Source organism: Arvicola amphibius, chromosome 11 (genome assembly GCF_903992535.2).
Source record: "Arvicola amphibius chromosome 11, mArvAmp1.2, whole genome shotgun sequence".
Lineage (NCBI taxonomy): Eukaryota > Metazoa > Chordata > Mammalia > Rodentia > Cricetidae > Arvicola > Arvicola amphibius.
In genome coordinates this window covers 114640575-114667919 of record NC_052057.2, presented here as the reverse complement: position 1 = coordinate 114667919, position 27345 = coordinate 114640575, and the positions used below count along the sequence as shown (strand labels likewise).

At 43.2% G+C, this 27345-nt stretch overlaps 1 protein-coding gene across 1 annotated transcript in view; it reads left to right on the top strand.

Moving 5' to 3' along the window:
- Nsmaf (neutral sphingomyelinase activation associated factor) overlaps window positions 1-26863 on the top strand; it is a 56186-nt gene extending 29323 nt beyond the window's left edge. Inside the window, exons 12-31 of the mRNA XM_038347157.1 lie at window positions 740-848; window positions 3032-3208; window positions 4768-4847; window positions 5286-5376; window positions 5459-5522; window positions 6874-6925; window positions 7013-7133; window positions 7731-7862; window positions 8402-8444; window positions 9056-9219; window positions 10484-10592; window positions 12625-12683; window positions 16048-16115; window positions 16830-16897; window positions 17297-17420; window positions 19320-19403; window positions 24017-24167; window positions 25088-25190; window positions 25305-25414; window positions 26239-26863. Coding sequence (XP_038203085.1) covers window positions 740-848; window positions 3032-3208; window positions 4768-4847; window positions 5286-5376; window positions 5459-5522; window positions 6874-6925; window positions 7013-7133; window positions 7731-7862; window positions 8402-8444; window positions 9056-9219; window positions 10484-10592; window positions 12625-12683; window positions 16048-16115; window positions 16830-16897; window positions 17297-17420; window positions 19320-19403; window positions 24017-24167; window positions 25088-25190; window positions 25305-25414; window positions 26239-26333 — 2004 coding nt within the window. The 3' untranslated portion in view covers window positions 26334-26863. The remainder of the gene's footprint in view (window positions 1-739; window positions 849-3031; window positions 3209-4767; window positions 4848-5285; window positions 5377-5458; window positions 5523-6873; window positions 6926-7012; window positions 7134-7730; window positions 7863-8401; window positions 8445-9055; window positions 9220-10483; window positions 10593-12624; window positions 12684-16047; window positions 16116-16829; window positions 16898-17296; window positions 17421-19319; window positions 19404-24016; window positions 24168-25087; window positions 25191-25304; window positions 25415-26238) is intronic.
- Window positions 26864-27345: the final 482 nt, after the last annotated feature.

The following is a 27345-nucleotide window of genomic DNA, read 5'->3' as shown; positions in this document are numbered from 1 at the left end:
ATTTTATGTGCATTTCTAATGATAGTAGAAAACAAATACTATTAAAAATCTGTGCTCTCAGTATAGAAGAGCCATGAGTAAAAGTGGAGAAATTAGCATTGGAGCCCCACATGTTTCCATTGCAGCTCTGTACATTACAGATGAAGCAGTTGTGCGCCCAGGAATTAACTCCCTAACTTCCCCAGCTGGTGAGTTCCAGCAGCCTGAGCTTGGCCCCAGGATCCCCTAATCCTCCTTGTGGTCATCTCCCGTCTTCCTTTGCCACCATAGTGCCCAGGAAGCTGACTCTTTTCTTTTCTCTTGAGACTGGGCCTACTGCAGCCCAGATGGCCCAGAACATTCAGCTTATATTGTCCTTTAAAATAGCCATCATTGAGTAAATTATTTGATTATTAATTTGTTTCCTACTTATTCAATTTGCACAAGAAAGCTAAATATTTATGTGCAAGAATGAAATGTGGGTTCATTAGCAATCTAATTTTAAATTTCAGAATAAAAAGCTATTGTCAGTAATCATATTTGGTACTAAAGAGAATCACATTGTTTGCCTAATGTGCATCTCTCGTTCTCAAGGTGTTTACAAGAAAACACACGTGAATATAGTGACATATATCCCGAGTCAGATTATAAATGTAAGCAAGGCTCAAGCACATAAATGCTTAGCTGACTTAAGATTGTGTACTTCTGTGATTGAAGAATGGACATAGGGCTATTTGTTTTATTCTTTCTGAATCTTTAGGGCTTGGAAGTGTTTTGCACGGAAGACGACCTGTGTTCCGACATATACCTGAAGTTCTATGAACCTCAAGACAGAGACGACCTCTATTTCTACATCGCTACATACCTAGGTTGGCTGCCTCCCTTGTTGTCCGTGCCTGTGAAGGTAGCGAAGCTCCTAAGGAGCTGGGGCAGCAAACAAGAGAAGAAGCATTGCTTTGCCAAAGTTTTACTTGTTTTGTTCTCAGATGTGTTATCCTACAAATGAGGGAAATGTGAATTCATTTTGTGAATGCTCATTTGTGTGTTTTGAAAGCTCTTATGAATATGTTTAAATGCTTCCTTATTTTAATGACTTCCAACTTGAGGGGGTTACAGGGTTTTTCCATGGCATGATTTAATTAATGAAAATGAAAACTGAGGTTTTTGTAAGACATGAGGATGTGTTTGCGATCACTAGTTAGCTCTTCACCAGAGAGCCAGCACACCGGGTGGAGCAGGTGAGTCCTCCCTGCCTGGCCCCACACCCTGCGACTGGAATCTGTTTTCTTTAGGAACGGAGCCTCAATCCTGCTGGAGAATGTGAAGTTCTCCACCTTTATCAGAAAAATCCCCACATTCTCATCAGCTGTGCACTTTATTAAGCTCTATGACTAATTCCTAATTCACATGGTTGCCCTGTCACTAGAAAGGAGTGACTTTCACGTGGACATTGAGATTTTGTTTCTCTCTGGTGTGCAGCGAGATCTTCTCCAGATGTGTGGTGAAGGGTGTCTTTTCTTGCTCTAGGGGAGGATTTTATTCCAGCAGATTTCGATTTTAGCTCAGAGTAGTTTGTCAGCCCCTGACATTAACATAGTGAATGAGCAGAGATTTAGTATGAGTTTGTTTTTATCTTCTGAGCCCAGGTGTCTTTTATTTTTCTAAAATGATAAGACAACAGTAGAAAACTCACTGTTTTAGGGAATACCAAAGCTTCAGTCAAAGCCACACCCTCTGCATTCCAGCTGCCACTCCTCTGTCTGAGCTCATTCCTGAGTTTGCCTTTCCAGAGGGTTCTAAGAGCCAGGAATCAAAAAGAAGTTTCATTGTTTTGAAGTCTTTCCTGGTAGCTAATGAGGAGCTCGGTGAGAGGTAAATTAGAATACGTTCATGCCTAGTGAAACAGCATATGAATGAAGATGCTTGATACACCCACTAAAGAAATTTTATTCTTTCTTTCTTTCTTTATTTATTTATTATGTATACAATATTCTGTATATGTGTGTATGCCTGTAGGCCAGAAGGGGGCACAAGACCCCATTACAGATGGTTGTGAGCCACCATGTGGTTACTGGGAATTGAACTCAGGACCTTTGGAAGAGCAGGCAATGCTCTTAACCTCTGAGCCATCTCTCCAGCCCCAACTACTTTTTTTTTTTTGTTTTTTTCGAGACAGGGTTTCCCTGTGGTTTCTAGAGCCTGTCCTGGAACTAGCTCTTGTAGACCAGGCTGGCCTCGAACTCAGAGATCCGCCTGCCTCTGCCTCCCGAGTGCTGGGATTAAAGGCGTGCGCCACCACCGCCCGGCATAAAGAAATTTTAGGTTCAGAAAAGCAGAGTTTTCTAAACAAAATGGCAAATCCTTCCATCCTTAGGACAGCTGAGTCATCCCGGCCCTTCTAAAACCATAGTTCTTACTGAGAGGCCATTTCTCCTGAGGGCCTTCCTGGTTGTTCTGGCTTACCAATTAGCCCTACAAAATCCCCCTTTTTCTTTGGCAGTTTTGTGGGGTTTTTTTACATATCATTTTATAGATGATATGTAGCTACTGACACATTGGCAATAAATAGTCCACCTCTTCAGAACCTAGGAAAAATTAAGTTCAATATTTTGTTCTAGCTTCATAAAAAATGAGGGGAAGTGTTTACAAATGGCCATGGTTTCTAAAAATTCATCAAAACTTGGCACATTTGATAGAATCTATTATTCATTGTGTAATTGTCAGCCATTGCCACATAATACTTATATGTTCACTCCATAGTCTAATAGTTTTTTATATAGTTTTTGGGAGTGAATTTGATAGTAGTTCAATAGACTTAATAACCTCTTTATCTGGATCTTTGTGAAAACACATCCACAGACACTTTAAAAACACTAAGCAGAAGCTCGCTCTTCACACTGAGCAGAAGCTCGCTCTTCACACTAAGCAGAAGCTCGCTCTTCACACTGAGCAGAAGCTCGCTCTTCACACTGAGCAGAAGCTCGCTCTTCACACTATGCAGAAGCTTGCCAGTGATCCTCAAAGTACAGTGACGGCACCCCCTGTCCTGCAGAGAACCATGCCGCAGAGCACACTGCAGAGAGCTACATGTTGCAGTGGCAGCGAGGACACCTCTCCAACTACCAGTACCTGCTCCACCTCAACAACCTGGCCGACCGCAGCTGCAATGACCTCTCCCAGTACCCCGTGTTTCCGTGGATAATAAATGACTACTCCAGCCCAGAGTTAGGTGAGCACTGTCCTGCGTGGGCCCTGGTGAGGACCTGCTTCCCAGCGGGAGGGTGCGCTTTATTTTATAGCATGTCAGATTATAGAAACAAATTAGAGCTCATTTCAGCTTTCTCACTAAAGATTGCCAATTTCCATTTCAAAATATTGGGCAGATGTGGTATAAATAGTGTTTTATGTGTGTTTGCCACTTCGTGAAGGTTATACCTAGGAAATGTGTGCATAATTTTAATTCAGTCTTTCTATTATTATATGTAAGTGCCAAGTTTTGAAATATTTAAATTTCTCACTGAAATTTTCAAGTTAGTTTATTTTAAATTCAGATTGAAATTTTTTTAAATATTTATTTATTTATTTATTATGTATACAATATTCTGTCTGTGTGTATGCCTGCACGCCAGAACAGGGCACCAGACCCCATTACAGACGGTTGTGAGCCACCATGTGGTTGCTGGGAATCGAACTCAGGACCTTTGGAAGAGCAGGCAATGCTCTTAACCTCTGAGCCATCTCTCCAGCCCCAAGAGCCCTTCTCATCTGATTGGCTCAGGAGATGCCTGTGAAGACACGCTCAGAAACATCTTACTAATGTGGCATTTCTGGGTCCACACACTGACACTCAGGACTGTCAGCACTTTCTTTTCATAAAAAAATCAGAACTGCTTGTTCCCTTAAATAATGCTTCTAAAATATAATATTGTAATTTTATATCATAACTCTTTAAAATTATATATTATGATCAAGTTGTTCTTTTTGACAGTTTGGTGAGTTGAGCCTTTGTCATTGAAAGTGATAACATATTGTCTAAGGATATAAGAATGTAATTCATTGATGATTTCCAAATCCTGGGTTTTTAAATTTTGTGTATGTAGCTGAGTGGTGGTGGCACACACCTTTAATCCCAGCACTTGGGAGTCAGGGCAGGTAGATCTCTGTGAGTTCGAGATCAGCCTGGTCTACAGAGTGAGTTCCAGGACAGCCAGGGCTATACAGAGAAACCTTGTCTAAAAAAACAAAACAAAACAAAAAATAATGTGTATTTGCTAATGTCGCTGTAGTTTAGGCATAGAAAGTAAACCTTAATGGAAGAAGATGGGTTAAAAGTTTGTTTTCATAGTTGTCCCTGGAATTGGGTTTCCTTTTTTCTTTATTGGAAATGACATGATTTATTTATCTGTATGTGTATGGGGGTTGGGTGTGTGGGTGCACATGTGCCAGGGTGGACCTGTGTGGGAGTCAGACAGCCTGTGGAAGTCAATGCTCTCCTTCCACCACGCAGGTCCCAGGGGTTGAACTCAGATGTCAGCCTCCATGGCAGGGGTCTGTATCCACGATCCATCTGGTCTGCTACAGAGAGTCTGTTTTTAACCAGTCTATGTGCTGGGCATCTCACACTACAGGCGTTACTTCTGAGTGAGGGTAGTTTGGGGGGTTTATTTGTTTGTTTTGCAGCTGTATAGATAACATAGGTTCTGACTATTGTGGATTCATCTCAGTTCTTAAAACGACTTTGTAGAACAAGTGTGAACTTGGCTCATGTCATTGTGTTTATGTTTACAGATTTGTCGAATCCTGAAACCTTCCGAGATCTTAGTAAGCCAGTGGGCGCCTTAAATCAGGAACGGCTGGAGAGACTGCTGGTGTGTATGGGGGGCTCATGGCTTCTAAGCAACCTCACAGGTCATGGCCTATGTCTGCTCAGTGACTGAAGCTCTGCCCCTAGACTTAGGTGGGCTGTGACAGAAGTCCTCAGCCCTTTCCTGCCGTAACCGGCAGCTCACTGTTTCTGTGTGTTTGTCTTTAATTTGGGAAGCTTGAATTATTTTTATGAAGAAAATCTTCAATAAACTGCAAAAGACGTGCAGACAATTCTGTTTTGTTGGATGTCAGCGCCATCGGCAGTGAAAGCCTAGAAAACGAGAATGCTTATCTGCTTGTCATGGATGCTTTCTCGCTGGCCCTCTGCTCTTCCTAAGAGGGGAATGAGAACGGCGTGTCAGGAGCTCCACTCAGGGCTGACACCTCGCGTCAGTTCCTGCCTCACAGATAACACGTAGCTCTTTGTTCTTATGTTGCAGGCGCGATACCAGGAAATGCCCGAGCCGAAGTTCATGTATGGGAGCCACTACTCTTCGCCGGGCTATGTGCTCTTCTACCTCGTCAGGATTGGTGAGGCTCTAGCATCACCCGTTTCACTTGGACTCTCAGACAATTCTTCAGTCTGATCTAACCCTGGTTTCCCCCCGTCTAGCACCGGAGTATATGCTGTGTCTTCAGAATGGAAGATTTGATAATGCAGATAGAATGTTCAACAGGTTTGATAAAACACCTCATCATTTTGAACACTTTCTGATCATATATGCTTGGTTTAGAATACTAGATACAAACAAAAATGCAAAGAAATATAAAGCCTAACCAGGCCTGAAGACACACACTTTTCATCCCAACACTCAAGAGACAGAGGCAGGTGGATCTTCGTGAGTTCCAGGTCAGTCTGGTCGTTACAGAGATTCCAGAATGGCCCAGGCTGTAGTGAGACCCTGTCTCATAAACAAGTCCTTTCTTTCAAGCTTTAATAATGTGTATATAGGGAAACATGTTTTTATATTATTTTTAATTTATTTATATGTCTGAGTATTTGACTGCATATGTGTGTGTGTGCACCATGTGTGTGCCCTACCTACAGGAGCCAGAAGATGTCCTGGTGCTGGAGTCACAGATAGTTGTGAATCCACCATGCGGGTGCTGGGAATCCATCCCAGGTCCGCTGAGCCATCTCTCCAGCCCTAGGAACAGATTTTTGTTCTGTTTAAAAACAGGATTTCTCTGTATAGCCTATTCTGGTCTAGAATTCAGCCTGTAGACCAGGATAGCCTTGAGCTTGAGATCTGCCTGCCTCTGCTACCCAAGTGCTGGGATTAAAGGCATGTGTTGCCACACCTGGTTTAGGGACGATTTTTATAGATTTTTCTCCTTACCTGTGTAGCCTGGGCAGTTCTTTTTCATACTCGGAAGAATATTTTGAAACAATGACTTTAAAAAATTATTGTGTCATGTTTTAGAATATACCACAGTTTACTTAAACTCTTATTCTCTATTGGGCAATTAAATTTGTCTACCCAAATTTTATTCTTCTTGATAATTCTGCTATGGCGAAAGCATTAAAATTGGCTTACACATTTGAATGATTAGCATTTGCTTCCCAGAATAGAAAAAGGAAACAAAGTCCCCTTCTGTCCCACCATACACTTTTGGACTGATCTTTTCTGGCACCACAGAGGGTTGCACTAATCGAGGATGCACCCCTTGGATAGGTGTTGGTGTGCACCTTCCGTGTGTGGTGTGTCCTTCCATGAGGCAGTGTGCATATATTGGTGTGGGACGGTGTGGTGTGCACCTTCCACGTGTGGTGTGCATGTGGTAGTACGGGCTTGCTTCAGTCTCCTGTGATTCTCGTGAAGTTCTGCCAGCCCCCCCTCCAGCCCCCTGGCCACACTTTTCTTTTGAGGTCAAGGGGCAGGGCCTCACATGCATGTTAAAATCCGAGTCAGTGAGAAAGCTTGCGTGCAGGAGCCTAGACGGGAAGTGTTAGCTGGGAGGAACCGAGCAAAGCTGCTGCCGCCGAAGCCCCGGCTGCTCATGAGTGCATCACTCTTTCATATCTAGTATTGCAGAAACCTGGAAAAACTGTTTGGATGGCGCAACGGATTTTAAAGAGGTGAGCGGTTCAGGGAGCTGGCGACCCACAGGCTTCACTTTCTCAATGCGGTAAAAACATGTTCTACCCCCACCTCCCAACCTGCAGTTGATCCCGGAATTTTATGACGAAGACGTTAGCTTTTTAGTCAATAGTCTGAAGCTGGACCTGGGAAAGAGACAAGGAGGGCAGATGGTTGACGGCGTGGAGCTTCCAGCATGGGCCTCAAGTGAGTGCTTCCTGAGGCACGGCGGTGCATCATGTTGCGTGTTCTCCCAAGTTATGTCGTTCATTGGATTGAATTGCTTGTGACTTCTAAGAATACCTACTTAACTGAGCTGGAATCTGTTTATCCCAATCAGAAGTATGCTGTGTCTACACTGTAAAGACATTGATATATGTTTGGTAGACCCAGATGCCATAAAAATGCTTTGCTACTTTTTCTAGGAAAAAATATGTAAAATGAATAATAAAACTCATTAGAGATGTATGTCTTTAAAAGAAAAATATAGAAGCATGTATCTCCTATCTCCTGGAAGTTTTATGCACAAATAGATAGGTACAAGAAATGAAAGAAGGGGCTGGAGAGATGGCTCAGAGGTTAAGAGCACTGCCTGCTCTTCCAAAGGTCCTGAGATCAATTCCCAGCAACCACATGGTGGCTCACAACCATCTGTAATGAGGTCTGGTGCCCTCTTCTGGTCTGGTGGCATACATGCAGACAGAACACTGTATACATAATAAATAAATAAATCTTTAAAAAAAAAAGAAATGAAAGAAGATTCAACAGAGATGGCATAACATTCTGATGCGCTCTACCCCATAGGTCCCCAGGACTTCCTCCAGAAGAACAAGGCCGCCTTGGAAAGCAGTTACGTCTCCGAGCACCTCCACGAGTGGATTGATCTCATATTTGGCTATAAGCAAAAAGGGAGTGAAGCTGTAGGAGCCCACAACGGTATGTAACACTGGCTGGCGTTTCCCTCGGTGTGTGCTGATATGCAGGCAGGCAGACAACAAGCTGGAGACCCAGCGCTCGGGAGCTCAAGACGAGTCTGGGCTCTGCAACCCAAACGAATCTGTTGCACAGCAGTAACTTTGATGCCTGCAAAGGGCAAAGTTTGCTTTGAATTAAGCATGAAAAAGGTGGTCACTGCCCACCTCTTCAGCCTCAGGTTTCTGAGTCTTTCTGTCAGTAGTGAGGAACGCGCACTGAAATCCAGAAGGACTCACGTGAAGTGCAGTCACGCCAGTGCTATGACTCACGCTTCCCCGAGGGAGACAGTAATGTGAGCCAAGGAAGACACAGCAGCCATGCCAGCTGCCACCTTCATTTCTGCTCTCCGAAAGATATAGTGCAAGTTAGTCTTCACTGAATATCAGTGGTTCACACCAAAGTGAATTTCTCTGAATACAGCTTTGAGTTGATCAGATTCTGGACAGGGTATTTAAAATTAAGTGTACTTTTTTTCAATAGTATCTCTATCTCTCCTTCAGTATTCCATCCCCTGACCTATGAAGGTGGTGTAGACCTGAACAGGTATGTGTGCGTATGAGGTATCTCTGCTCCACTATGAAACACTGCTATCTGAATCATTAATGCACTTATTTGAGAAGTTAAGGTATAGAAATTTTGAAATGATTTGTGTCCTGCTTTCAATATTGTTAGTTGCTAAGACACAGAAAACAGGGACCAGAGAGATGGCTCAGCATTAAGAGCTCCTGCTCTTCAAAAAGACTTGAGTTTGATTCCCTCCACTCACGTGGGGCAGCTCAGAGCTACCTGGAACTCAGCTCTGTGAAGTTTAACGCCTTTCTCTGGCCTCCTCAGCCACCCTTATACTTGTGGCATTCACCACCGCCGCCCGGCAATATTAATTCAAGCACTCAGAAGGCTGACGCAGTGGGTCTCTGAGTTTAAGGCCAGCCTGGTCTACAGAATGAGTTCCAGGACAGCCAGGGTTACACACAGAAACCCTGTCTTGAAACAAAACAAAGAAAAAATATTATGTAAAGGTGTATGAAGAGGGTTAGTCCTTGCCCGTGGTGGCTTTTTATTTGAGGTTTTGTCTCCCAGCTGATCTGCACAATTTGATGCTCACGCTTTAGGGACTTAGTGGTTTACTGTGTCTTTTGTGTTTCTTCCTAAAGCATTGAGGATCCTGATGAGAAAGTAGCCATGCTGACCCAAATTTTGGAATTTGGGCAGACACCGAAACAGTTGTTTGTGACACCGCATCCTCGAAGGATCACCCCCAAGTCTAAAAGTGTGTCTCAAGCCTCCAGCTATAATGCGTCTATGACAGAGTCCCCTGGTAAGTCCTGTAAAGAGTAGGTGTAAGCTTAGCAAGGGCCTGTGTGTCTCCTGTGGTTAGTGAGTTCTGACGATGCCGAGGCTGAGATGAAACACAAACTGCTGAGTTGCCTAAAGATGTTCACGTCGGTCGGAGGCTTTGGGCTGCTCCTGTCGCGGAGCTCCTGCCTTCCTAGGATGTGCAGGGCCTTGGGCTCAGCCCTGAGCACCACAAAACAAACATACTTCTTCTCCTCCTGTTTTTGTTGACGGTTGTCTGTAACTGTAAACTTTGAGAAATGGTCATTGACTGTGACCGTGATTGTCACAGCCTCTGATGCTGTGATTTTGAAGTTGACACCCAGTGTTTAGCATCACTGCCTGACAGACATCTGTACCCAGCCATGCCTGCTTCAACAGCCACTGCTCCATAATGTCCCAAAGAGGACTTCACCAGCCTTGCCTCCACCAAACCCACATACAAAATTTGAATTCAGTTCAAACTAGTTTGCTGCTAAACTTGTTTTTTTTTTTTTCTCTTCATTTATTTTTCTCTTTAACACGTGGCAGATGTATGTGGAGTATCTCGTCCACCCAGGCCATGCTGGCTGCTAATATAAACGACCCGCACCTTCATCCATGTAGCACGTCACAGAGCCTCCCGTGAGGAGCCATGTGACAGCACACATCAACAAAACGTTTCCTTTTCTTCCAGTTTTGTCTCATGACACCCATGCGTGCTGAGGCTTTCAGGGTTGCTGCAACAGGAACTAAGCTCACTTTTCAGCGTTTTGCTGTGAGGATTTGACCTGCGGCAGCTGAAAATCCTCCTTGAAGGCATACAGGGTTAAGTCAGCAATGCTGTACTCCTCCCTTACACAGCCTTAGCCACCATCGTGACCGCGTTAAGCAGGGGGATTCCTCCAGCTTTTCTTCATGCAGAGCAAGAACATTACTTCTGCCCAGAAAGACTTTGAAGAACCAGAAGCCTTACTTGATTTCTTGTTTTATTTCTCCTTCTCAAAACCCAAATAACACTTCAGCGTTCGTAGGCAACTGTCAGGCTTTACAAAGTGAAAGACTGAAAAGGGAATGGCCTAGGGCTTTCAACTAAACTTTTTGATTTGTTCTTGGCTAACATTGGGCTATACGATAAGTACCTTTGAAAGCATATTTTGGTGGGCAGCTTGTTTTCCTGGTTCCTTCACTGTAATAGAAAACACAGCGAGTCTGATGCAGTTGCCTTCCCGTGACTTACCGACTCACTTAGCACCGGTTTCATGCAATCTCTCCAGGGGAGGAGTCATTCGAAGACCTGACTGAGGAAAGCAGAAGCCTGGCCTGGAATAACATCACCAAGTTGCAGCTGCATGAACAGTACAAAATCCACAAAGAGTAAGAGGGCCTCGTGCTTCTGGTCTCTGTAAAAGCTGGGGTCTGGGTGTGGGGGGACTGTAGAAGCCAAGTCACGTGGGAAGTGTCCATTCAGTGTTGCCATCATTGGTGTCCAGCCTGCAAAACGTCTGCAGTGATCTGTGATGTGAAGCCGTTGTAGCAAAGGAAAATTGGGCATGAAACGGATAGTTTTGTCCCCATGCTTTTTCCTCCTGTCCTTTCTGTCATATGTTGTTCTAGAACAGTGGCTCTCAACCTTCCGAATTTTGGGACCCTTTAATATGATTCCTCATCTTGTGTGACCCCAACCATAAAATTATTTTGTTGCTACTTCATAACTATAATTTTGCCACTATTATGAATAGTAATGTATATACGTGATATGGAGTATATCTGATATGTGACCCCTGAGAAAGGGTCATTTGACCCCAAGCCTGTGACCCACAGGTTGAGAACCACTGTTCTAGAATAGGCCCAGGCTGGCAGACAGCCTGTAGTTTTGTACTTCTAGACTATATATACCACCCTTCAAATCTTAAAAAGTGGGGAATTATGAGACAAGCACATCTGTCATTAAGCTTTGGATTTACTGATAGTGTAGGAAAAAGTACATCTTAAAAAAATAATGGGACTAACAAGGTAGCTCACTAGATAAAGCACTGTAAACGCTGGGCATGTACAGTGGCCATCTGTAATCCCAGAACCCATGTAAAAGCCAGGCATGTATCGTGGCCATTTGTAATCCCAGAACTCAGAAGATAGAGACAATCCTTGGGCAAGCTGGCCAGCCAGAGATTCGCAAGAGTCCTGCCTCAGTAAAGTGCACTAGAGTCATCAAGGAAGACATTGAGGTCAACTTTGGGACTCCACATGCACACATGCGTGCGCGCGTACACACACACACACACACACACACACACACACACACACACATGCAGACATGTGCTCCTATAGACATGAAAATGTGAATACACATGCATACCACACATATATTTACATGCAAAAAATTATAACAAATGTGGGTGGGTGAGTGGATGTATGGATGAGTGAAAACTGACAGATCTTTTGTAAGATAATGGTAACACATGGGTGGAGAAAGGCGCTGTAAGATGATGAAGTCACAGGGTGAGGGAAGGGGCTGTGCAGAGCGATGGAAAGAGAGGAAGGGAGAGAACCAGGTATGTGCGTTGTAAAACCTACATAATTTTTTAAATGACACCTGTAATGTCAAGGACATTGGGTTTGTGGATGGAAGCCTCCCGTGTCTCCTCTGATGAGGATGCTCGTGTACCATGATGGGGAAGCTAAGAGGCTGCTCTAATGGGCCAGCCTGCTTCATAAAGAACCCAGCCTAGCTCCAGCCCTGGTACACTCATGGCTGTCAGCAGTCCCGCACAGGGGGTGGCCATGTGTTCTGCTGGTCCTGAGTAGACTGGGGTGTGCAAATGCCTGCCTTTGTGTGACATGTGGATCACAGCAGAGTACAGCATCTTGAACATAGAGAGCCAGTTTTACCTTATCTTTTAAATTAGCTTGTCTTCCCTCAGCTTCCAGAAAGGCACCTAGGAAGAGACGTGGTCCCTGAAAAGATGGTGAAGGTGTGAATAAACTGTATTTCTACAAGTAATGTTAAGTGGCTGAGCCTTGAATATTGTTTGAAAGGGCCCACTAGCACCCATGTGCCCGCTATTGATAGACATTAGGGACAGTGTATTCTGAATAAAGTGAGCTAAGTGGTTGTGAAGAATAAGTGCCGTCATTTTGGGTATGGTCAGATAAGGTGGGATTGTAGGGTTCAGCATTGTCTGCAGCAGTTTTGGGGATTAAAGTGCAGGAATGTTTGCTAGCAGCAGGCTGTTGTCTGTCTGAGTAAAGTAGGCATTAACAAGCAATGGCGTGCAATGGCAGGGACATGCAGATAACAGTCCAAGTGAAAGAGCCATGAAGACAAAATGAAGGGAGCTTAGGAAAAATAAAGCAGATGCCCTAGCACATGGCTAATGATAATCTATAAAACTTCAATTTTCAACAGGGCAGTTACAGGGATAGCAGTGTCTTGCAATGGGTCTTCAGTCTTTACCACATCACAAGGTATGTTTTCCTGCCTGAAAAACTGATGTGGGATTCCCCTCTGTATGCTGTAAATATGTTTCATTGCCATTGGTTGATAAGGAAGCTGCTTTGGCCTATGGCAGGGCAGAATATAACAAGGCGGGAAATCCAAATATATAGAGAGAGTACGTGAAGTCAAGGAGATGCCATGTCACTGTCAAAGGAGAAAGATGCCAGAATCTTACTGGTAAGCCACACCCTCATGGCGATACACAGATTAATAGAAATGGGTAAATTTAAGATATAAGAGCCATCTAGGAATATGCCTGAGCCATTGGCCAAACAGTGTTGTAAATAATATAGTTTCTCTGTGATTATTCGGGTCTGAGCAGCCAGGAACAAAAGCAGTCTCTGTTTACAAAAAGCTGTTTAGCTAGAATCAGTGTCTGAGCTTTACGCGTTGGCACGTGCTGCTTCCACATAAAATAGGCTTAGAAAAGTTTTGTTGTAGGTTGCAAAAAAGGAAAGGTTTCCTGATGCTGACAAGGTTTCCTGAATGAAGACACAAGGCAGGAAGAGTCCATTGGCTATTGCCTTGCTTACGCCAGGCTATCTTACTGCAAGAGGTTCCAAGCCTGCTCTGTGGCGTGCAGAACTCAGAATGGCATGGAGGAGTAGCCAGCACTGAGCCAAACCTGACCTGCCAGGGTGGTGGTGCACATTAGCTGTGGATTTGCTGTTAGCTTATGACTCTCGATTTTTTTTTTGTAGGATATAACATGACATTGAATTCATATATTGATAATGTATTGTGCCTTTTGGTAAGACTTAGAATTATATCTTAATGATCCATTAGAATTTGGCTGTGCTGATCTATGAAAACAGCAAAATTCATCTCTTGCTGCACACGTGTTTTCCTGGAGGTCTATCTCTATCATTAATAGAAGTGTGTTTTAGTGTCAGGACAGCTTCTGACAAAGCTAGTGATTGTTTTTCATGAAGCGACTCTTCTTTAGTCTTAGATGAGCACAGGAGACTGTAGTTTCCACCAATCATGCTTATAAATGATGCTATGCAGCCAACCACATCCAGGTAGATGAGTCGCTGCTCCTACATTGTTACTGTGGCATGTGAGCTGTACCATTTCATTTCCCCTGTAATCTACCACCCTGGATTCTATAAAATAGAATTTCCCACAAAGTCTACAAAACGATTGTGTAGGAAAGTTTACATGCAGGACCCTACACAGAACATGTCAGAGCACCTACTATGCTGCTCGGGAAGAAGGAAGCCATCTGTGTTCTGCAAAGATTTCTAGCCTCTGTGTTGATCCAGTCAGCAACCAGCAAACACTTGTGTCTTTAACAGAGTTCCTGGTGCCCTGTAGGGCAGATGACCCTTCACGGCAGTCACTTCCAGATATTTATGTTATGATTCATAACAGTAGCAAAATTAGTTATGAAGTAACAACAAAATAATTTTATGGTTGGGGGGGTTACCACAACATGAGGAACTATATTAAAGGCCACAGCACTGGGAAGGTTGAGAACCACTGGGCTAGTGATTCGTAGCATGGTTTGTTCGACATGGCTTGTCAAATCTTCAAATCTCTGTACTCATGTGACCGTGTAAACCATGTGTTTTATGTTATGACCACCAAGGTTGCAGATCTCCCCCAGCTTACTAAGCTTTGTACCATTGCTTTGTGAATTTGCCAAGTAAAAAGGAAGGATTTTTGTTAAAGTCAAACACTTGTATTTTGTTTTAATTTAAATTTCTCCAGATTAGATTTTCATGATTGGTGTTAATGGTTTATATGCAGTCTAATATTGGCCTCACAGTTAAATTCCTCCTCAGATGCACAGTGCACTTCGGTTTCGTGGCTACCACCTGGGCGATCAGCGCTCGCTGCTGTCTTTACCTGACAGCTTCTAGTGCCGGGGGAGAATCTTTGGTTTGGAGAAAAATGTCTTGGCTACTTTATGCCTCTGTAAAATGGTCAAATTGTCTTCAGTAGTCTTTGTGGTAAGCACACAGCACTGCCTAATAGGATCAAAAGCAAATTGGGAGGATGTTCCAAGATTAAATGATACTCCCCACCTCCCCCCCCCCCCCCCCCCCCCCCCCCCGCAAAGAACAGTCACGTGCTGTTATTCACAAGCTAGCGATAAGGGAAGCCTTACTGAGGCTCCTGTTCATAAATTTTCATGAATTCTGTTGCCAAGAAAGTTTCACTGTAGAGAAGGAATGTATTAAAAATTCATTCTGATGGGCTGCCATGTTGGGTATTTAGGAAGTAGGTTACTGCATGATAGAACATCCCTAGCAACATTAAGCTGTGAGTCTTGGGGGCTGGTTTTGGGTGCTGGAGATGGCGTCCATGTCTTTGCTCCCAGGGAGTGCTCTTTCACTGAGCCTCTGCTCTGGGCTTTAACTGTTTGTGTTGGTGAACTTGCACAGTGTCTATTAGTCAAGGAAATTAGTCATTTGGGTGTTTTCATCCCTGCTCTGCTGTTATTGTATAAGCGAGTGGTTCTCCCAGCCGGTATACACATTTGATTGGCATCTGCTCCGCTGCAGAACTCCAAGTGTTCAGCTGGCACATCTGTGGCTCCTGTCATTGCCCCATCCCCACTCCCTTTTAGTTTATCTTTCACCCCTGCTTTTCTTTTCAGTGCCAGCTCTGCTCTGTCCAACAGTTTCATAAAACAGGACTATGTGGGGCGGAGCTCAGGAATTTGAGTATATACAAAACATTTTCCTTCCTCAGTAAAAAGGAAAAATAACAAAAATAAAAGTACTTCTTATCTATAAATAATTTAGAAAAAGAATGTCACTCTGTAATTAGGCCATTCATTTAAAAAATTACTTTTATTGCCAAATTCTTTGTTTTCTTAAAATAAAATTAGGCCTGGAGAAATAAGTATTACTCTTTAGAGAACATGGGTTTGGTTCCCAGCACACACATGATGCTCGTTTATAACTAGTTAGCACTCCAGTTCCAGGGAATTCAGTACCCTCTTCTGGTCTGCACAGGCTTCAGGCTTGCATGTGGTACACGTAAATGCATTTAAAAAACAAACATATACACACTCACACACCTGTATACTTTGGGTTCAATGTTAAGATTTCTGTGTCCCTCCACTGTAACTCCCCCCGCACAGTTGGGTGTGGGCTGCACTGTGCATGCAGGCCTTTAGAAATGTCAGTGGCAAGCTGTGTTTGTGCTGGGATTGTACGGTTTCAACCGATCTTTCAGGAATTTATAGGTCATAGGATCTTAATGTTGGCCAGATGCTCGCGTACATGGCGTGACACTGACTCCTGCCCCTCACAAGTGAGGTGGCTCTCCTTTGGCATCCGTAATGCTTAGGAAATGTTCCATCTCTGTTCTGATTCTTAGATTCCACTCTGAAGATGTTTTCTAAGGAATCCAAAATGCTACAAAGAAGCATATCATTTTCAAATATGGTAAGTTCATTTTACCAGAGTTATACTAAAACACATGGAGTCTAGGATATAGTTCTGTGTTTGAGCATTTGCCTAGCATATGCAAGGTCCTTGGTCCTGGATCTGGGGTTGGGAGAGAGGGAGGCTGGCAGGAAGCAATAAAGGAAGTCCAGTTTCTGCTTGTTTTTTTCTCATACTAGTGTGATTTCATTTTAAGGTAAAATCTTGAGTACCCAGAAAAATTCTCCTTAAAAAGTTTATTCTTCCTTTTAGCTATCAGAAAAGAAATATTTCTGTGCTACTTAAATAATTTAGGCACTTCTGATTACTTAGGGGAAATAAAAGCAGTTATTAAAGAAATGTGCCTTATTTTTAATGTCAACACTCCAAGAGAATTTGAAATTCCCTTAAGAACTTTATATTTTCCTTAGTCGCATCTCTGCGCTACAGAGAGTCATTTCATCCTTAAGGACTGTCCTCCTACCCAATCCACTCCAGATCAGCAACACCCTCCAGCCCTGTGGGAGCCCAGCAAGCAGCAGGCTGGGCTACAGGATTCCTGACAAATCTGAGCGTTTGGGAGAAAACCATACATCTGGACTTGGCCACGCTGAGCCCTGGTAGCTAGGAGAAAAGAGTCTGACATTGGTTTGGCAGGCATCCATAAGAGAGGTATACCAGTAAAGAATTTACTAACTATCCCAAGTCATTAATATCAAATCTTCTGCATTTCAGGCTCTATCATCTTGTTTACTTTTGCCGGGAGACAGCACTGTCATCACCTCTTCGTGGGATAACAACGTGTGTGTATCTGTGCCTGCTTCTCTGTAATTAACCCGCGTGCTTAGCGGCTGCCTCCGCGTGGATGCGAGGGATAAGAGGGCTCTACTAGAGGAAACATATTAGACATGAGGACACTATCACTGGGTTCAAATGCCGTTATTTTAACGTAATAATTTCTCCAATTAGGATCTATTTTTTTTTCTAACTTTTAAACGCGGGTGAAATGTAGCTAAGACAGATTTGGAAGTAATCTAATTTTAAATTCAAATGTTGAATATTTTCCCTTACTAATATAAGAACAAGCAATTTGTAATTCAAGTAAACATTAGCAGTTTAGAAATATTTGTTTCTTCAATGTATGTTTAAAAATCTTAAAATTAAGCCCGGCTATTATTTTAATAGTTGTTGTTATCTTTTAGCTATTTTTATTCCATAGCATTCGGAAGACGCCAGGACACATTGATGGGACATGATGACGCTGTCAGCAAGATCTGTTGGCATAGCGACAGGCTGTATTCTGCGTCGTGGGACTCCACTGTAAAGGTTGGCATATACTTTTTTTTTTTTTTTTTTTTGGTTTTTCGAGACAGGGTTTCTCTGTGGCTTTTTGGAGCCTGTCCTGGAACTAGCTCTTGTAGACCAGGCTGGCCTCGAACTCACAGAGATCCACCTTCCTCTGCCTCCCGAGTGCTGGGATTAAAGGCGTGCGCCACCACCGCCCGGCTTGGCATATACTTTTTAACTGAAAATGTTTGTTCAGCTTCCCTTCAATATGTCCAGACAGTATGTAATTGATATACAAGTATACAGTATTATTGCATTTTCTTAAAGCCTGTATACTGTGCATTTCTTCCAAATATCTTTTTTATTCTCTGATACTTTTACACATGCATAGACTGTGTCTTGATCATATCCAACACAAACATCGCTCCTTTTCACTCTCACAGTGCTTCCCCTCCCCCCTTCAACTCCTCCTTTTTTAAACCTAGATTCCAGTTAGTGTTGCCTGCAGGCAGAATGGGTGTGGGCCATCCACAGAGCTTGGGTAGCCTATCAGAGCCACACTCCTGAAGGAAAATGGCACGCCTACCCCAGAAAGTTGTCACTAATTACTTAGCAGGGACAGAGCCTTGTGAGGCTTCTCCTGTCCACAATGGAAGGTTGTGGACGTCTCACGCAGGTGGGCACAGCTGATGGGAGTTCTGAGTGCAGCAGCCATGTCCTACCCAGAAGACAGCTCATAGCACTCCTCCCCATCCTGCAGACTCAGCACTGGGTGTCGTGTGAATGCCCGTGATGGACCGAGCAGTCAGTAGTCACTTACACTCAGCACTTTGACCAGTTAGGATGTCTGCATTTAATGTTTCTGACTGCAGGAAGCAGCTTCCCTGACCAAGGCTGAGAGCAGCATGCATCTATGGTCTAAACATAAATAGGTAGGCAGCAGACTGTCAATGTGACTGTTCAGAAAACAGCAGTAATGGGCTTTCACCTAAGACCCAGGACTTCCCCAGCCATGGGCCTTTGACCAGGTTTATAGGACAAGCCATGAATTCCTTCCTGTGGAGTAGGCTTCAGATCCAGTTGGGAAGCCATTATTGCACACAGCAGGCACATCAGTCTAATAACACGCACGGTCCACTGTTGGACAAATCCATTCATGATCCACCCCACCCCAGTGGCTGGCCCTGAATGCTCGCCACCAGGGAAGAAATTGTCAGCTAAGTTCCAGCTTGGTTTCTTATGTCCTTCAATACACATGTGTGTGTCTTCAATAATAGCGTCTCACTGTGTGCTTCTGCAAGTGTGTTCATGAAGGCATTTCTAGGTCTTCAGAAACAGAATTGGAGCCCTTGTTTGATGACACAGACTGGAGCCCTCCTGGTTGATCAGTTAATTCTAACAGTGCAAGTTAAGTTGAGAGATCATTGAAAGATCAGTGTGTTTCATGTTCAGTGGAACATGCATCCATGTGTTCTCGCTGTCTCTGTATTGCAGGATCATCAGCTTTCTTTTTAGATTCCCTTGTGCTTTTCCCATACAAGCCTCTCCAGTGCTCTGTACCTTAGGTTTCCAGATTGATTCTGTGTACAGGAAAGAAACAAAACCATTGTTTTTTGCAGAGTTTGTCTGAATTTTGTATTTTTTTTTCTCCAGCCTTATAGATAAGTTTCCTTTACATAATATCATTAAGGGCTTGGTCACCCATTTTCTGAAGCACCTAGACACTGCAGCACCCGTGCATTCAGCCTTCCCTTGATTCCCAGTGCTTACACAACACAGAATGCCGTGTTCAAGGGATGGGTGTGACAGGCATGTGTCGACCCGCGGAGAAGCCCACAGGCTCCATGGACAGGCATGCTGGATGGGAGTCTTCTGCAAATGTGTGGAGAACTTTGTCTCCAAGTTTACAAATACCTTGTGTGGTGTGCTCTGTCCTAGGTGTGGTCCGGTGTTCCTGCAGAAATGCCAGGCACTAAAAGACACCAGTTTGACTTGCTGGCTGAGCTGGAACATGATGTCAGTGTGAGTCCCACAGCAAAGCTCTAGGTCCAGAGGGTGGGTGGGCAGTAAGTACTTGGATTTGTGTATGTTTTCTCCTTTGCTTTCATTTGCACATTAGAGATGATAGGCTAGCTCTTTGGGTGATCCTGTTAGGTATTTGATTCTGCTTCCCTTACCCCTTCTAGTTGGTTCATTGGTACATTTACCTGAGAGAATTAGCAGAATTCTGTCCCAATTTTCAAAATGTCAGTTCTGAGGTGGGACCCATCATCTTCATGCTTTCTGATTTAGAAGGTGGAAGGGACCATCTGTCTGGAGATAACTATCCCCAAGCTGAGAAAACTGAGAGGGATCTGGGATGGCCAAGAATGCACAGCCTAGCAGCAGAGCCAAACTAGAACTTGTTACTGGTGGTTTATTGAGTCATGCTGCTGTGTCTTAGGCTGTAGTTTACAGTCTAGCATTTTCCGTGCATTGATGCTGCGTTTTCATGGTCTTCAGATATGAGGTTGAAGACTTTTAGTGTGCAATTCAAGACGGTATTCAAATGGAGAGATCCTTCATTCCACAAAGCCTTCAAGCAGTCACGGCTCAGCCTGCTTCAAGTAGTTTGCCACCTCAGTATGATGTATTCAGAGTTAACTTTTTAAAATATGTTTTTAATTACAATAGAATTACATCACCTTCTTGCCTACATTGCCTCCCTAACATCCTTTGAGTCCCTACCAAGTGCCTTCCCTCTCCAGGTGGTAGCCTTTTTCTTTTTTATTGATAATACATATAATAATAATATGTACATACATATAATAATAATATATACACACATATGTATGTGTTCACTCTCCTCCTCCGAGCCGTCATCAGTTGTGAGAGCCTGTCAGGTCGTCCCTTCTCTGCGTTAGCATGTCCCAGTGCAGCACTTTCCAGTGTGGTCTATGTCGCTGTTTCTGAGAGACCATTTCACAGCTGCCTTCCTGGTAGTCTGCCTCTTACACTCTTGCTGCCCTCTCTTCCTCTGTGGTCCTGGAGCCATTGATGCAGGAACTGTGATGCAGATGCAACCGGAGGGGCTGGGCGTCCTACAATCTGTTAATCCCAGAATCGTGAGATACAGCTATGGTTCTCTGTGCTGGTCTCTTTGCTGTAAAGACGGGCTTGTTTCACGAGTAGTGGAATAAGGACAAGGCTTATCAACGTGGTAGTGAGGACTGCTTTCTGAAGTCCATGACCTCACCAGTGCCAAGAAGCTGGCTCATTTAGGAATGTACCAGGAAGCTATCCCTCCTGTTCAATGGCCTTAAGTCCAATTAGACAGCTGTTGGTTGCTGCCGTCTTATCTGTGTGCATATCTCACCATGCTGGCAACTGGCTTGGTTCCTAGGTGTTACAGCTTGATAAGACTTGAATTGCTTCCTTCCCTTAGCAACTTGCATAGTAATTTCTGGACCCAAGGAAGCTAGACGGCAGGAAAGAGGCTTTCAGGTCAGATCCAGCTCAAGTCATCCGAGTTCTGTGTCCTCAAGTATAATGTCTTCAGGAATAAGGGTCTGCCCTACCTTCAACCCATGAGAGACACCAAGAACTCTCTCGATAGTCTGTATTGTTTGGGGAGTCATTTGGACTACCAAGACCATGCAGTGGGCAGTTTCTCATGCCCAGGACTGGAGCATTCATTAGTATATGATTCCTGTGGGGAGCATTGTCAGTCCAAGTGGTTTAACGTCACGTGTATGCACATACACATTTATGTGCTGCATACAGTTCAATGTCAATATAGGTAATACGATTCCTTGAGGCGCTATCAAACAGCTCTGTTATTATTTGTCCCTCGTCTCCTCCTCTGTATTGCCCCCCCCCCCAGCTGGAGTCCCCTCCTCAATCCATTTCCTGTTTCGTCTGTACCTGCTGTTTTCCCACCCTTGTCCCTTTATCCTTTCCTGGTCTACATGCTGTATATTCACATTTGGAGCTGGGGGCTGCAGATGATAAAGAATAGGTGACATCTAAGCTTCCGCGCTCAGCATAATCTTTTCTAGGTCCATCCATTTACGTGAAAATTTCATTTTCAGGTACAGCTGAACAGTGTTCCATTGTGTATCAATGTACTGCATTCTCACCATCAGTTATCTGCCGGGCATCCGGGTTGTTTCCATTTCCTGGCTGGTGTTAATGTGGACATGGCTGAGCAAGTGTCTGCAGAATAGGATGCTGAGTCCTTTGGGCATATGCCAAAGAGCTTGGTCACGTGGTTGATTCATTTCAGATTTTTAAGGGTTCTCCAGAGTGGCTGCACCAATGTGCACTCCCACCACCAGTGAGCAGAGGTTCCTTTGTCTCAGCAAACTCGACAAGCTTCTCTTGTTGGTTGTTTTGTTGACAGCTGAGATGACATCTCAAAGTTGTTTTAATTTTCATTTCCCTAATTGCTAAGGAGGATGAACACACTTTGAAGTATTTTTAGCTGTCTTAAGTTTCTTCTATTGAAAACTCTGTTTAGATACCTAGCCCAGTTTTCAATTGAGTCACTCATTTCCTTGACTCTTTGATTTTGTTTGTCTTAGTTCCTTCTATATTCTGGATATCCATCCCATCAGGATTAATTCTCTCCCATCCTGTGGGTTTCTTCTTCACTGGGTTGTTTCCTTAGCTGTATAAAATTTTTTTTATTTTTTGAGGTCCTACTTGTCAATTGCTGGCCTTAATTCCTTGGCAGATAGCTGTGTTAGAAAGTCCTCCTTACATTTCCATCTCTCAGGTGTTGCTGTCTTCTTGCACCTTTAGCATCGCATGGGATTTAAAATTGAGGTTTTTAATCCACCTGGATCTAATTTTCATACAGTGCAATAGATATGGGTGTAATTTCATTCTTCTGGATGTGGACATCCAATTTTGCCAGTACCATTTATAGAAGACACCATCTTTTCTCCAGGGTATTTTTTTTTTGCCTTTATACCAATTAATCAGATGACAGTCGTTATGAATACTCATATTTGGGTCTTCTCCTTTATTGCGTTCGTCTAGTTTTGTGCCAGTACCGTGTTGTTTTATTGCAAGTCTGGAATTATAGTCTCTTCCTTATTTTTTCTCAGGATTACTTTAGCTACCTGGAGTCTTTTCTGATTCCACTTGAATTTTAGTTAGTTTTTTTGTTTCGTTGTGAAGAATGTTGTAGATATTTTGATGGAATTGAACTGAGTATGTAAATTGCTTTGGTAAGATGGTCATTTTCACAATACTGATCTGTGTACATGGGATGTCTTTTCATTTTCTAGTCTTTATCAAACATTCTTCGGAGGTTTGAAGTTTTCACTGTAGGTCGTTCCTTGGTTAGGTCTCTCCAAAGGTATTGATGTGTTGATGCTCTTTTAAGTGGAAGTGTGCCCATGTTTCTTGATGTATAGAAAGGCTACTTATTTTTGTCTTTTTCTCCTTCCTATAGAGTTCCATGTTTGTCTCTCTTAGGGTCTTTGTTGTTTAGGTTCTCTGGGGCTGTGGAAAGTAGACTGGTTTTTCTTTGCTTTATGTCTAAAAAGCCACTTATGAGTGAGTGCATACTATAATGGTTGCATAGGAAACATGGGATTATTTCAAAGGTTTGCTCTGTGTCCCCGCATGTTGTCTTAGAGTAAATCCCATGTGTGATTGAGAGAAAGTTATTTGATATTTTGGTAAAATATGTTAGGACCATGTTAGGGAAACTAATATTTAATTGTGAGGTTTCTCTTCTTTTTTGTCCAAATGACGTATCTCTTGGAGAAGGTGGGTTGTTAGAATTGTCTACTATGATTGTTACTGCATTAGTCTGTGTCTTTAATTCTATTAGTATGCTTCTAATAAAACGGGGGCACATCAGGGTTTGGTCTAAATATGTCTAGTATTGCGATAGTTTCCTGGCTACTTGATCCCTTGATTAGAATGAATTGCCTTTCATTGTCTCATGACTAGTTCTAGTGTGAGATCTATTTTGTCATAGATTAAGGATGGCAAGACTCGTGCTTCTTTATCCCATCACTTGAAATACTTTTTCCATCCTTGCATTTTAAGGAAAGGGTGCCTATCTTACAAACTGGGTTTTTGTAGACAATAGACAATGGCTATTTTTTTAAATCCATTAATATTTGGATGTGTAGACTGTAGTCAGTTTGATTTTTTCTATTTGTGTTCTCAGTTGCTTATCATTAAATTAGGATTCATTGATTTTCTTTCTAGCCACTTGACTGCATTCCTCTCCTCAGAGTATTGCTCCCAGTAATCTGTTTAGCATACTTTTTGTTTTGTTTTTTTCTTTTTGGATTTTTTTTCAGGCTGTTTGAACCATGGAAAGTGTTTCTCTTTCAACTGTGGCAGACCCTTGCTGGATACAGTAGTCTTTTAGTAGACTATCTTAGACCATTTGAAAGCAGCCTTACTATGACTCCCTATATTATTTCATATACTTGTATTTTCCTAGCATACTCAGAATTTTACTTTATTTTAAAGTAAATGGTCATTTGATGAGATACTACTAGAATATAATACAATCATAATAGTTGTGCCAGCACAACTATTTACTGCACAGCAGTTTAATCTGTAATCCCTGTAGTGTATATTTAATGAGGAATCTGAGGCACTCGTCTATCACTGTCTCTTCCTAGGTCAATACCATCAATTTAAATACTGTAAGCACACTGTTAGTTTCTGGCACCAAAGAAGGTATGGTGAATATTTGGGACCTCACTACGGCCACCTTATTACACCAGATTTCATGCCATTCAGGGACAGTATGTGATGCTGCTTTTAGCCCAGGTACGTATTATCCTTTTCAGTACAGAACACATCAGCTCAGTTAGAACACTGAAATTAAAACTTCAAAAGCAACACATTCCTTACTAACAAGAGACTCTGTCAAAGACCTGTGGACAGGTCCCTGCATAATTCCAGGCACGACCCCAGAAGCACATCTGCTACCTGGTCTCCTGTGTTCACCATGCTACCACACTGCTGCCCTGAAGGAGTCATGCACCTTAACAGTATTTGCATAACTGTTGTGGTTAATGGAAAGAATGGTTTTAACCACAAGAGTCTTTGAGAAATGTTACTAAATAGATGATACATTAGTTAATAGGAAGAGTCTAAGACCAGGAATGAAGCAGAACCCACACTAACCTCATTTCTAAGAACGAGGAATAAACAGAGCCAACTATTAAGAGTAAGTTTCCAAGTTCTGTCGCCTATGGGATAAATGGAACGCCTGGTCTATCCCCAGAGGAGATGGAGTAGCGTTTGGCTGGTGAGCTGGAGAGAACCCAGACCCTACCAGGTGTAAACACGAGTCACAAGAGACAAAACTGTCTTGCTTTGCATGACCCTGTAACCACATATGCTGCCAGCTGGGCACACTGTTCTACCTGTAGGTGTGCCTAGTCAGAAAAGTACCTTTGTAGCTTGCAAAACTGTTATGCTTCTGATAATAGAGATACAGATCAAAAAGGCAATGGCTTCCAGTGGGAGAGTTGGGAGACAGAAGGGGAAAGAAGGAACAAACATAATTACTGTAACCATTTTTAGAAACTTAGGAAGAAAGACTGTAAAACTATTCATACAAACCATTGAAACTGTATAGAGAAAGACAGACTCCAAGGAAATGAAGTAGGCAGCCGATTCAGAAGCCAAGTCTGAGTGATCAGACCTGCTTTCTGAAGCAGCTCCCTGTGTCTTTATGACAGATAGTCGCCACGTCCTCAGCACGGGAGCAGACGGCTGTCTAAAAGTGATTGATGTGCAGACAGGCATGCTCATCTCGTCCATGGCCTCGGAGGAGCCACAGAGGTACAGCTGCTGAGTGCTGGCATTTGCAGTATGTTCGTGATTGTCCATCTGGTCCTGTCTGACCAGGGTCACATGCTTGCTTTATGGTGGACTGTCTCCCGACCTTGCTTGCAGGTGCTTCGTCTGGGATGGAAATTGTGTGTTATCTGGAAGTCGGTCTGGCGAGCTGCTTGTTTGGGACCTGCTTGGAGCAAAAATCAGTGAGCGGATACAGGGCCACACAGGTGAGGAGCGCGACTGTCTGACTCAGGCAGACCCCACGTGTGCTCTGGGAGAACATCCCTTGTACATTCTGACGGGCCAGTGGTTATGCCTTTCAGGTTCCTTAAGATTTGTATTTATCTTAGCCTCTGAAAAAAATCTTTACTACCACTTAGAGAATAAAAATCATGGCAAAACTGTACAACTGATACCAAAAGACAATGGAAAAATAACCTGCCGTGGAAACTGAGGCATCTTCCTGCCTCCTGCTGTCAGGCTGCAATTCCTACCTCCCAGTCTGGGGGTGGGGGGGTGTTCGACCATCACGGGCATGCTCATTGATTTTACTGAAAGCATTATGTGGAGAGAATTGCACAACACACACAATCATGTAGAACTCTCTGCTCTCTCCCTTTTCAGCTGCAGACTCTGGGAGACTCAGTGTAGGCTGCTTACATTTGCAGGGCTGTTTTCACCATTATACCTCCCACTGAGATGAACCTGCCTACCTTTTCTTTTCTTCTCATTTCATATGCTTTATTTCTTCTTAGACATGTATCTTAAATTATGTAGCTATGTTTTCAATGGAATAGGCATAAATCTGCAGATCAGGCTGCCATTTCCCTTCCCATAGGTCTCTTGACTTTTCTTACAGCATTTGCCAAGGTGTGTGCTGGCATCAATCATTGTGCTTTTAGACTCATACTGAAATGGTTTCATTCCTCTCAAGTTCTCTGTAGAAGTGGGTGTTTTTATTATAGAAAGACAGGCACGGTGACTGCTTCCTCTCTAAGCGTCCCCGTGTCTGCCCTGGGCCGCGTGCCCCTCACTGATTGCTGTCTTGCAGGTGCCGTGACATGCATGTGGATGAGCGAGCAGTGCAGCAGCGTCATCACGGGAGGGGAAGACAGACAGATTATGTTCTGGAAGCTGCAGTATTAAGTGCCTTTTCCTCTCTGTTGAGTTCACTTCTATTTAATGCATTTTTAAGCCAAACTTTGAACAGGTGAATGTGCAATGGCAGTACTTTACTACATGAAGAATTTGTGGTTTCAACTTCCTAAATCATGATGACTTCATTCAAAGCCATTTGTTGTCATCCATTAAGGCAGATAAAAATATGGTGGTGTTAGGGGCAAGAATGTTCTTTTGAAGACAGGACTGTCACCTGTAATAAGGTTACAAGACTGTACTGGGTGGTAGAGGACAAGAACCACACATTCAACTGAGAAAACCGCAGGCAACACTGGCCAGCTTAGTTCTCCAAGAGAGGAAGAAGCCTTTGACCCAAGTGCCCAGTTGTCACCAGGGTCTTTGGTGTGTTTTCATGGACTGCTCCTTTCTGCAGTGCCGTGGGCCCAGATTCTAAGAATCTGGGGGAGGAATATACTGTGTATAGTAATGGTTTATATTTCATTACGCTACTAAATGTTCATCTTTTCTACATTAAATTTTTTTCTGTAATGAAAGCACTCTTCCTTTTCTTATTTAAACAATTTCTTTTAAGAATCACAGCCAAGCGATGGTGGCTCATGCCTTTAATCCCAGCACTCAGCAGGCAGAGAAAGGTGGCTCTCTGTGAGTTCAAGACCAGCCTAGTCTAGAGCTAGTTCCAGGACAGGCTCCAAAGCCACACAGAAACCCTGTCTCAAAAAACATAAATAAATAAATAAACTGCAAGTATTACTCCTACAAAACTGTACTTAGTAACAAATATAATTTGTTTCATTTCTTTTGGGCTTATCATCAGGACCAAGTCCAGAACACAAGGTTGATAAACTGGGGATTGTCAATGTCCAACAAGGTAAGTTATACAGCAATAGCAACGATTTACTTTTTATTTCATCTCTGAACAGCAACATATGATCACAAAGTTTCTGAGCTGTCGAGAGTACTGTTAGTCAGTTTTAAGCATCACTGAATACATGTGGTCTCTGGTTTTACTCACGATGCA